The sequence below is a fragment of the Neoarius graeffei genome, chromosome 28, assembly GCF_027579695.1.
Source record: "Neoarius graeffei isolate fNeoGra1 chromosome 28, fNeoGra1.pri, whole genome shotgun sequence".
Classification (NCBI taxonomy): Eukaryota; Metazoa; Chordata; class Actinopteri; order Siluriformes; family Ariidae; genus Neoarius; species Neoarius graeffei.
The window spans coordinates 49,883,966-49,896,039 of NC_083596.1; the positions used below are offsets into that span (position 1 = coordinate 49,883,966).

Sequence of the window (12,074 nt, forward strand, 5' to 3'; positions counted from 1 at the left end):
AAGCTCAGAAGGAAGTAAAGATCGTTGTTGACTATGCATAGCGAGTACAGTTAGCTTGCCTTGCTAATCTGCCACAGCGTGTAACATGTAAGTCAAAGAACAAATTTTCACACTTATGAGTGTCATTTCAGTGATGTTCACTGTGTATAACCAATTCCATTTCTCATTTAAAAAAAAAAAGCTGGATAGGCCACACCCATAAGCAATAACAGGAGAAGTCAACACAAGTCTACAAGTGACATGAACGACTTGTCACCCGATTGTGTGAACATAAGGTTATGGATTAGACAGGAACGTTACGATGTTAGATAAGCTACACATGGGAGCCAAACAAAATGCTCCAAGACAGTTGCAGTGAGAGGTTTATACACACGGATACGAATGTCATGGCAATATTGGACTTTTAATGATTTCTTTGAACTGTTCTTTTTCTATCAATGAGCTTCTGGCAGAATTCTGGTTGGATATTTGCCCACTCTTCTTGGCAGAATTGGTAGAGTTCTCTTAAATTTTGTGTTTCCTGCCACGAATCTGACTTTTAAACTCAGTCTGTATATCGACAGGGTTGAGGCCAGGACTTGCTTCATGTTGTCCTGCTTTATCCTCCACAACTAGCTCTGATGTGTGTTTGGGGTCCTGTTCGAACACCCACTTGTGTTCAAGTTTCTGATGCTTTGAGGTTATGCAGAAGAATTCTGAGGTTCATCATTGTTTCATCCACTTGCAGAGCACCAGTTCCACTGACAGCATAACAGCCCCAGAGCCTGATTCTACCACCACCATGCTAAAGAGCTGGGCCATTGTTTCTCTGGTCATTGTGGCCAAACAACTCCATTTTTGTCTCATTTGACCATAAAACTTTCCTCCAGAAGGCTTTGTCTTTGTCCATGCGGTCAGCTGCAAAACTTAGTCAAGCTTGAAGGTGTTGACTTTGGAGCAGGGGCTTAGATGGCAGCCTCTTGGTCCATGGTGATGTAAAACTTGCTTAACTGTAGACAGTGACACTGGTGTTCCATCAGCTTCCAGTTCAGGGCAGGCCTGTGCCTTGGTGGTTCCAAAACACTTTGGGTCTTCTTCCAGCACAGTGGCTTCATTGCCAAATAACTTGTACTTCCATACAATGTTTTGAACTGATGATCTTAGAATCTGCAGTTGTTTCGAAATGAGTGTGTAAATCTGTGATCCTCTTTCTCAGATCTGCACTGAGCTCCTTGGACTTTCCCATTGTTGGTCAATCCAATGAGTGTCAATCAAACCCTTTTTATGTTGTGCAAAGAGAAGCTACCAGCTGTAGTCAATCATCATCACTAACAAGAAGTTAAGATGATTCAGTCTTGGCAAGTTCAAACATTTTGGAACTTTCAGCACGACTGAATTAATAATCTCGTTCATAATCTTTTACACCAAATTCTTGGCATTTTATTCTACAATCATTCTGCCACAGAAAAAGAACAGTTCAATGAAATCACTGAAAGCCCAATAATGCCATGACATTTATGTCCATGGAAACTTCTGACCACAACCGTATGTATGTTCCTTGCTTCCTGTTTATTTCCATGACCGTTCCTGCACTTCGCTGATTAATTCAGTCCTTTCAGTGAAACCATCACGGTGGTGTGAAAGCCCCGGTTGCTGTGTGCTGTCCTTCAGTTCTCTTCACTCACAGGATGGCGTGCAGGTCCTCGTTACGCAGAACTTTGTATGTGAGCCAATAGAAGACATTGAAGATGAGAAAGCTGAGGGGGAAGATAGCACGTGAGATGGTGTCGATTCGTTTGGCGCGGTCAATAAACTGGCGACGGATCTGGAACAGCGAGTGGCCTGGAGGCAGTGACGCGAACAAGGCCGCCGCCTCAGAGAGGGGACCATCTCCCGACAGGTGGACGTCCAAACCGAAACCGGACAAGAAAAAATCCTGATCGTGTTGAGCTAACTCCTGTGAAGAACAGAAGACGGATAAGGGTGACCCGGAAGTAGGTAATGATTTAAGCGTGTAAATATTCCAAAGCCTTATATCTATAACGCCACAGCAGGGATCGAGCTGCCATTTTATTATGACAGGTTCCAGAAACATCCGTATCGCCCATTAGGTATAAAACAGCAGGACCATTTAAGGTGTATGCAGTGTGTGTGTGTGTACCCGTGTACAGGCAGCGCAGTGATTTGTGTTCCTGTAAGACGTTGTGCTTCCTGTAACATCATTGCTCTTGCTTTTCTTCTCAGCTCCATCAAACTGACCTGAAGCCTGAATAACATACAGAATAAACACACACACACACACACACACACACTCTGTTTACTCAGACATGGGCATAACAAATTATTTATTCACAGAGCAAATCATTGCTTCACTCTCGTGTTCTCCACACAAACAGAACTGAGCCTCTAAAACTAGGTCACTGCGAATCCCAGCAACACACACACACACACACATCTGAAAACCCCTGCCATACTGATATTTCTTTTCCATTCTGTTTGTCCAGAATTACACCCTCCTCACTATGTAGGCCACATAAACCCCATCACTGTGCATCTCATCACCATGGACGTGTCCCAAATCACAAACTCTATTCACTTCATACTGGTGGACGTTGCATATCATTTTCACTTGCAGTGCATTATGGGTATTCTAAACCTCAGTTGGACACTTCCTACCTTCTCATCACGATTGCAGAGAATTTCATCATCCTTCACTGCCGAGCAATGCTACAAAATGGACTAACGGTGCGCTACATGGCAAGTAAACATACTGTATATGTCACCTATATAGTGAACAGGTTGTAATTTGGGACACGTCCGTTGTGGATGGAGACATTTATAATGGTGTATCCTGTATGTACCAGTACTGTAAATATATGGTGTTTTTTAGGACACAACCAGTGGTTGATACAAGTACAGTGAATATGGTGTAGTTTGGGACACAGCCACATAACACTGAGATGTTTTCAGTAGTAAATCTGGATGAGGTGATTGGTGATGGTGAGACATTTCCAATAATAAATATACAGTTGCCATCTTGTGTGTGTGTGTGTGTGTGTGTGTGTGTGTGTGTGTGTAGGGAGAGGGCTTGGTGCTGTCACTCACGACTCTTTGACGTTGTTCTTCCTGCAGTTGCCTCCTGAGTCTGAAGAACTCTTTGTGTTGCCGAGAGACGAAGTTCACAGCAGCATACTCCAACAACGCAGCGAAGACGAACAGCAAACACACCGCCATCCAGATATCTATCGCCTTCACATAGGACACCTACAACACACACAATACATTTTATAAAACAGATGGACAAATAGAAGGTTGAAAGGAGGAGCAGCAGCCATACTATGAATGATTAGATGAATTTTGTGAATGTGTAGCAAGGAATGAATGAATGAATGAATGAATGAATGAATAGTTACTGTCATATATATGGATGGATGGATGGATGGATGGATGGATGGATGGATGGATGGATGGCCAGAACATAGTAAGGAAATCTCTGCAGCCAAATGTTACAGTACTATGGATGGATGGATAGATGAATGCATAAGTGGAAATCCATTTTGCTACAACACTGAAGATAGATGATGTGATGGATGGATGGATGGATGGATGGATGGATGGATGACAGCTTGGGTAGATGAGATGGATATGTAAACTCTCGGGCAGTGTGATTCTGGAGGTGGACTTCTGGTGGGAATGGTACCATCGAGTGATGAATAGATAGGATGGTTGGAGAGACAGTCCTGTAAAACCTTGGGCAGCGAGGCCCTGGAGCCAGAGCTCTGCGTAGTCATGGTGAGGACGGTGGTGATGCCAAGGCCGACTCGAGCAGGAGCGGCGTCCATGTTGATCCAAAATGAAACCCAGGACAGGATGACTGTCAGCAGGCTGGGAATATACATCTGGATCAGATAATATCCCATCTGCCTCTGCAGGTGGAACTTCACCTCAATGCAGGTGAACCTACCTGCCCAAACACACACACACACACACACACACACAATATCAGTACCAATATAATAACGTAATGCTCAGTAACTATTCAGGAAATGATGCTGCTCCTTCAAAAAAATTCACATTGCACACCGCTTCCACAAATCTGCATACCAAAAAGGTCATTTCTGAAGTCTTGTGGCATTTCTGCACACTGAACTCATTCAAATGCATTCATGTGGAAGTTGTACCAGTGTTGTAGTGCTTGGTGCAGTATCCCAGGTCCTTCTCTTCTTTCAGAACGAATTGCGGCATCGTTAAATCATCAGCCACCTGAACGGGACCTTTATCCAGCCACTGGAAAATCAGATCGTTCATGGTGTAGCCAACTGTGGAGACAGAGGCACTGATGAACACGATTTTTTTTCTTTCTTTTTTTTTTACATTTCATCCCATCTTGTTTCAAAGCTGGAACTAATTTGCATTTTAACACCATTTTTCCACACCTTGTCTTCATTTCCTCTTGGTTCAATCACCATCACCAATGTATGACCCATCTCAAACGTTGATTTACCCAGGGGAAGATTGTTCTGCGATTCTGAACAGTAGTTTACACTTCGGAACCAGAGACGACCCAGAGGACATTGTGATATGATGCAATATTCTTTTAATCAAGGAGGGTAACTGTGGCTTAACAACTGTCAAATGTTGTGCCATAATTTGTGCCATAATTTGTGCCAATGTATGTGTATTTCTGAGTCTGTCCTGCATACGGTCACTGATGTAATGCCCACTGCTACATCGTGAGGGAAAGCTGATGAGGGCTCGTTAAAGACACGGTTATTCTTAGTGCAGGTATAAAAGATCGACTCAACTTCTATGCGAGTCAAAATGTTCAAAACGTCTCTTCCTGTCCCCTCAGATTTCAACCTGAAAGATTCTCAGGCAGCTAATTTTACACGGCCAACTTGAAAATATGCCGACATGCAATGAGCCCACTGTGCGACGGGAAAGTCTGCAGGGGGAAAATGAATAAAAATATAAACATCCCAAGGGCACATGACTGGGAATTTAGAGATGAACCAACCAGGGACTGTTAGAAAAAGCATGGGAATGACTGCCAGGAATACAATAAAGTGATTTGCATAATATAGTCACTCAAACACAAAAGGCACGCTATACGATAACATACTAGAAGAAGCGCATTAATCTAAACCTGTGATTTACAGCTTCATTATTGTCAGAGCTGCTGTTTGAGAAAATTAATCAACACCTTCTGACCAATCAGAATCCAGAATTCAACAGCACTGTGGGATAGCTATTAATTATGAAGCACTCACAGCTCTCTAGCTGCATGGTGCAGGTCTGAATGTCCATGGGGAAGTTCTTCAAATCCATCGGACAGGACAGAATCAGAGTCAGCCTGTTAGAAAGTGAAAGCCAAGCGTGAGAAAACACAAGTGTGCGAGTTCAATTCTACAACTCCAAGTGCCTGCAGCGCTTCACGGTTCCAGTCCGTAGTATCATCTTACCGGATGCTGTAGAGGACGTTCCCGTTTTGAAAGATCCTCAGCAGCTTGTTATCAGTGGTGACCTCATGGAAGTTGGCGCCCTTCTCGTTAGCAAAGAACAGGTCAGGTTTCCAGATGGAGTCCAGCATGGAGGGGTCCAGGTCGAGCGAGTTGTCAGGGTACTCCTTATATGCCAGGCGAGGATCGTTCCACTGCTGCCGGAGGAACACGTTCAAGCGGTAGTCCTGAGGAGGGACGGAGAATCGGAGGGTGATAAACGGACTGAATATTTCAGAGAAGAAGAGATTAAGACTGAAGATAATATTGGAGATGATGGCCGAGTCACTGTGAGATAACTGGTTGTTATCATCTTCCCTTATTTGTCTTACAATCGACTACAATTTTGAGTGTGTGTGTATACCATCGTCGTCTCGGTGACAGAGCCAAAGCTGTTGATGAAGATGTTGCAGGTGACATTGACAGGAGGCCCTGAAACACACACACACACACATATACAAGGAGCGCATCCAGTATACACAAGAGAAGTGTCATTTCATTTCAGTGTAAAAACTGCTGCAGAATTAAAAGGAATTAAAATTCTTGACGAAACCCGGTGCTCCACTTGTGGCACACAGCTATAGATAACGCCGACATTGTGATTTATTCACCAGGTTGCCAGATTGTGACAGTGTAAAAGAAAGTTATTTTAATGAGCAGCACTGTGGAATCCACGCCAGCTGTCCAACCTGCTCCAATTACCGCCCAACTGGTCTTAACAATTTTCAGTAAATATTTGATAAGAGAGCTTTCAGAGATCATCATCATCATCATTTATTGATTTCACTTTAGGGACATTTGTTACATTTCTAGCTAATCACCTGGGACATTCCTATCTGACAGACCAATGTCCGGCTTCATCTCAGCACAAAAATGAATGATAGATGAGCTCTGAGACACACACACACACACACACACACACACACACACACAGAGAGAAAGATTGAAAAAGTGAGCTAATAAAAGAGAAATGGGAGAAAGGGAGATAAATTAAACAGGGGAGGAAAGAGATGAAGGAAAAGGAGAAGAAGACAGGGTAAGAAGTTGAGGAGGCGTAGGAGGACAGGGATGAGAGTGCGAGCCTGCGGGAAATGTGTCAAACATAATCTACCATGTGGAAGGATGAAGGAAGAGACACTAGAGAATATAAAATAGGAGACGGAAACAGACAGAGAGTGACTAATTTGGGTCTGTAGGTTAACAGTGAGCAGACAGCACAGGAAATAAAATGGACCCTAATCTCAAGAAAGTGCAGCGTATTTATGTGAAAATTCCATACATGACCCTGTGCTGCCACTTTCTCAACGTGGCTGAACCCAGTAAAGATCATCAAAGTTGTAATAATTAGCGGCATGTCCTTTTCAGCCTTCACACAAGGCTGTTTTTAATCTTCATTTGAGGAGACAGGCTAATAAGTGTGAGTATACATTTTGCAGTATGGAGCCTTTAATTAATAACTTACCAACATATCTGACGTAAATGCTAATATCTCGCAAAGTTTTTAACTTTTTTCAACTGCCATTAACATCAAGCTAATATAACGGACTACATGCTAGCTATCTAAAATAAAAGAACTGACTACATACTAGCTGGCTGATATCTACTGTACGAACTGACTCCATGTGAGCTAGATAATAATAATAAAAAAAGACTACATATTAGCAAGCTAATATCTAAGAACTGACTACATGCTAAACGGTTAATATATATACACAAGAACTGATGATATAGCTAATATCTAACAATTGATGAAAGAAGTGACTAGCTAGCTAATATCAGTGACCAGCCAGGTAGCTAGTGACATCTCATCTCATCATCTGTAGCCGCTTTATCCTGTTCTACAGGGTTGCAGGCGAGCTGGAGCCTATCCCAGCTGACTACGGGCGAAAACACCCTGGACAAGTCGCCAGGTCATCACAGGGCCGACACATAGACACAGACAACCATTCACACTCACATTCACACCTACGCTCAATTTAGAGTCACCAGTTAACCTAACCTGCATGTCTTTGGACTGTGGGGGAAACCGGAGCACCCGGAGGAAACCCACGCGGACACGGAGAGAACATGCAAACTCCACACAGAAAGGCCCTCGCCGGCCATGGGGCTCGAACCCAGAACCTTCTTGCTGTGAGGCAACAGCGCTAACCACTACACCACCGTGCCGCCCTAACTAGTGACATGTTAACTAATATCTAAGAAGTGACTACTCGCTTGCTAAGCTGTTGGAAGAAAAGGAATATTTTATGTATTCAACACTGACTGCATGCTAATTACTAGATAAAATCTCAGAACTGCATGCTACTTAGCATGTACATCATTAGCCTTATAAGATGGTGGCTTTTAAGCTAGCAGCACTGTTCTCTTGATATAAAACATTACTTCCTCAAAACAAACAAACAAAAAAGATTCAGTACTTATTTTTTAAAATAATAGCTGCTATTTTTTTATTTGTGGAGAATTAGCGCAGGTGAGATGCTGCCTTGGGGGGGAAGTTGCTGTTCTGAATAATTTGAGCTTTTGCCTTTTTGACCTTTTGCATTTTCTGAGCAATTTACAGGCGAGTCTGGATGATTAGAAGAAAAAGATTTTTGCTGCACACATGATTTTTTTCCTTTCTTGTTTTTTTAAGTGTCTCCCTGCTGTACGTACACAGCCTCTTTATCAGCGATTGCCTTTGTATTCCCGCAGTCAGAGTAAAGCAAAGCAAGTGAAGATATGAACTGTACATTTTTATTTCCAGCTGAAATCAGCATGTTCCTCTTTGCACACTGCCGCGATTTCCCAGTGTCTCAAAAAGACAAGAATATCAGCAGCAGGAAAGAGTGATGAAGGGATAAAGAAAGAATATTTCCTACAGGGTAGTAAACGCAATAAAATACGTGTTTCAAATTAATTTGAGAAAATCAGTGAAATATTTCTTTGATTTAAACAAAGTGCATTCTAGTTTTTTTTTTGTAATTGGAGAAGTCATGGCCAAAAGGTCAGAGAAGCAGCTTTGGGACCAAAAGGTTGCTGGTTCGATTCCCTGGACCAGCAGGAATAACTGAAGTGCCCTTGAGCAAGGCACCTAACCCCAACTGCAACCCAGGCTGCCCACTGCTGTGTGTTTGTCACTCTGGATAAGAGTGTCTGCTAACACTCACATTCACACTTATGGGCAATTTAGAGTAGCCAACTGACTTGTTGCCACATGTAACACATGTCTTTGGACTGTGGAAGGAAACCAGAGAACCCAGAGGAAACCCACATAGGCACAGGGAGAATATGCAAACTCCACACACAAACGCTAAATTCAGCTACCAGGTTCAAACCCAGAACCTTCTTGCTGACAGTGCTCACTACTGCACCACCAAGCTGCCAAAAAATTACACGGTGCACCTTTAAAAGTTAAGCTGATCCTACCTTTAAAATTGGGTCTGATGCGGGCATCATAGCCTGACGTCTTTCCCATCAGCTTGTCCAGAAAGTCAGAGGGCGACATGGGCTTAGGCCTACCGTTCGGAGATTTTACCTCCTTGCTAAAAGTGAGCCTGGAAGGATATGAAACAGAGAGATTTAGAATTAGATAACAATTAAATAAACAGATGGCAAAGCTAATGACTGACATCTCAAAAATGGTAGATCTTGAAAAGGATTCACACAGTGCCAAAACAAATTTTTGGTCTTTAATGATTTGCCATGCCTGCTTTGATCAGAAGATGCAGGCTCTTTATTAGTACCTAGTGCTAATAAGCTACTAGTAATGTACTAATAATAACAACAACAGTAGAAACCATTTAGTGCTATATAGGTCATTATTAGCATTTTATAATCAATGAGAAATTTTAGTGGGAGCCAGTGCAGTGTGCAGAAGATAGCGATGATGTGATCAGACCTTCTGGTTCTAGTAAAGATGCTGGAAAAATTCTGGACTAATTGCAACTTGTTTATGCACCTACTTGGTAGACCTAACTGGTAGACATCTCATCTCATCTCATTATCTGTAGCTGCTTTATCCTGTTCTACAGGGTCGCAGGCAAGCTGGAGCCTATCCCAGCTGACTACGGGTGAAAGGCGGGGTACACCCTGGACAAGTCGCCAGGTCATCACAGGGCTGACACATAGACACAGACAACCATTCACACTCACATTCACACCTACGGTCAATTTAGAGTCACCAGTTAACCTAACCTGCATGTCTTTGGACTGTGGGGGAAACCGGAGCACCCGGAGGAAACCCACGCGGACATGGGGAGAACATGCAAACTCCGCACAGAAAGGCCCTCGCTGGCCACGGGGCCATTGGTAGACATATTAACTATAATTAAGAAATGTATTGGAATCGCCACCTTTGTTTTGCATTAATGCTTTACTCATGAGCTCACTAAAGCTCTAGATTTCTGAATTAACTTGAGACATCGCTTCATTCCATTTTAACATCATCTTTATAAAGTAAAAATTTAATGTTTAAAACTTTAAAGATGGATTTTGATAACAGCTGCCCCCTTTGACTCAACATCATCCAAGTTCCCCTCGGTTGTCTCCAAGCTCTTTCTAGAACATTCTTCCTGTCCAGTGTTTTTAAACACAGTGTAGAAATCACTGCAGAAATCACTGCAGACCTGGATCCCAAATGGTGAGATGTGAATTGTACATGTTCATTTTATATTTGACAGTCAAGTTCGACTTCTTATAAGAATAAATACAATGCCCTCCCTCTCTTTCTCTCTCTCACACACACACATAGCATCTGTCTTTTTTTCGCTGTGTGTTAGTGTCTCTCCCTGTTCTTCTCATTCCCCATCTGTTTTATTGCGCTTTCTCACTCTTTGTCCCTGTCTGTCTTTTGCCCTGTATATCTGCTCCTCTTTTCCTGGCTTGCTCTGTGTCTGTCTCTCTCTCCTTGTTTTTCCTCTCTCTTTGGCTCCATCCTTCCCTGTCTCATATGCTCCCTCTCTCTCTCTCTCTCTCTCATCACTTTTACTCTCCACTGAATCCGATTTCACATTAAGCCCCATTTCATGCTTGTGTTCCCTCACTTCACTTTCTGTTTGAACCGATGGGTGCTGATGAAATCACGAACATTAAAAGCAACACAAGTTTTATCCCAATTTTCTTGCCAATTTGGTCACCTGCAAAGTCCCACCCACAAACCAGCTACCAATCAGGGAGTGCGAAGGCTAACGCATGTTTCCTCCAAGACATGTGAAGTCAGCCCACCATACATTTTCACTGCTCCTGCTGCATTACAAGGCTGTGTAACACAGTCAGAGGAAAGCGCTATCTACCCTCTTCTGCATACATGCGCTCACAGATGCTCACAGTTCACCACCGTATTGCTGTGATTGAGATGGGAGAGAGAGTCTGACCCTCCCATTCAGAGTGTAGGACTGTTTTTTTTTTCTCTTGGCTCGTGGCCACAGACTGCTGTGGCATTCGCACTCTCCAGACGAGGGGGCAAATGCTTTTCTGTGGTGCCAGGCGGGACCTCCAACACCAAAGTTTTTGTATTATCCCTTTAGCTTGCCTAATTTTTCTACTGTCTCACATTTTCATTAGTCAGAATTGGATTATATGACCTTATAGTGACACTGTTGCGACCGTCTGCTTCATGGACTGAAGCTGGATGAAAATGCTTTTCCTCTACTTACAGCAAACATATTAATCCAGACAGCACTGTCTCTAAACATCAGCGTCATCATTTACAGAGACCCAAAATACACAACACACACTCGGTGTCCAAAATGGAAAATTCCTCAAATTGTCCAAGAGAAGGAACCTGAGGAGTAAACGAAAATCTTACTCCTCAGACATGATGCATGTTGAATATCGTGATGTATCGAAAAAATAATAATCGGCACATGCCTAGTCTCCACCCACACATCGCTAGAACCTGTGAACTATAATACTTTTCAGTATGTGCACATGAACACACACACTCATCCAAACCTGACCAACAGAATTTCAAACTGACTTGATTCAAATCTAAAAGCCTTACCTGAGCACTCCAAATGACTGAAAAAGCACCAAAATCCAAACAAGCTTCTGCAGTTGTACAAACATTCTGCTCTATTTCTTGCTTGATGAACCGTTATGCTCCAAAATTGTAGGATCTTCCCACACACACACTCTTCTCCTCCCACACTGCCGGACTCACAAACCATATCAAGCTTTCTGAGAAGTGCCAGCAAGTTTCATACTGTGTGTGCTTGTGTGTGTGTAATCTGTGGGGGGAGAAGAGTCTGAACACACTCTCCCTCCTTTCTTTCTTTCCTCTCTCACTCGTCACGCTAGCCCGAGAAGAGACAGACGTACGTGTGTGTGTGCAGGCATCAGGGCGTGTGATGCGTTTAAAGACGTTTATCAGAATAAACAACCGTGACACGTACGCACCTGAGGGCTTCGGTCCCTTACCGTCATTGTCATTTCATTTCTCCCTTTCCTCTCTCCATCTCACCGACCTGTAGACTTCCAGTCCTCTGACTTTTTATGCAATTCAACATGGCAGGAATCAGATTGATCTTTTACAGCTGCACGTGTAAATGTAATCTAGTGTCAAACATTATGAATGTCTGCATTTCTTTCTTTCCGCGAAAATGTGCTTGAACAGGATTC

At 43.0% G+C, this 12,074-nt stretch overlaps 1 protein-coding gene across 1 annotated transcript; it reads right to left on the reverse strand.

The window, feature by feature from the left end:
- Positions 1-1,503: 1,503 nt before the first annotated feature.
- Positions 1,504-11,567, reverse strand: glra4b (glycine receptor, alpha 4b). The gene is made up of 9 exons (XM_060913293.1): positions 11,458-11,567; positions 8,883-9,010; positions 5,842-5,909; positions 5,442-5,665; positions 5,250-5,332; positions 4,161-4,298; positions 3,729-3,943; positions 3,081-3,243; positions 1,504-1,929 (listed from the first exon to the last, which is right to left on the reverse strand). The coding sequence occupies exons 1-9, from the start codon at positions 11,520-11,522 to the stop codon at positions 1,661-1,663; spliced, it is 1,353 nt and encodes a 450-aa protein (XP_060769276.1). The 5' UTR covers positions 11,523-11,567; the 3' UTR covers positions 1,504-1,660.
- Positions 11,568-12,074: the final 507 nt, after the last annotated feature.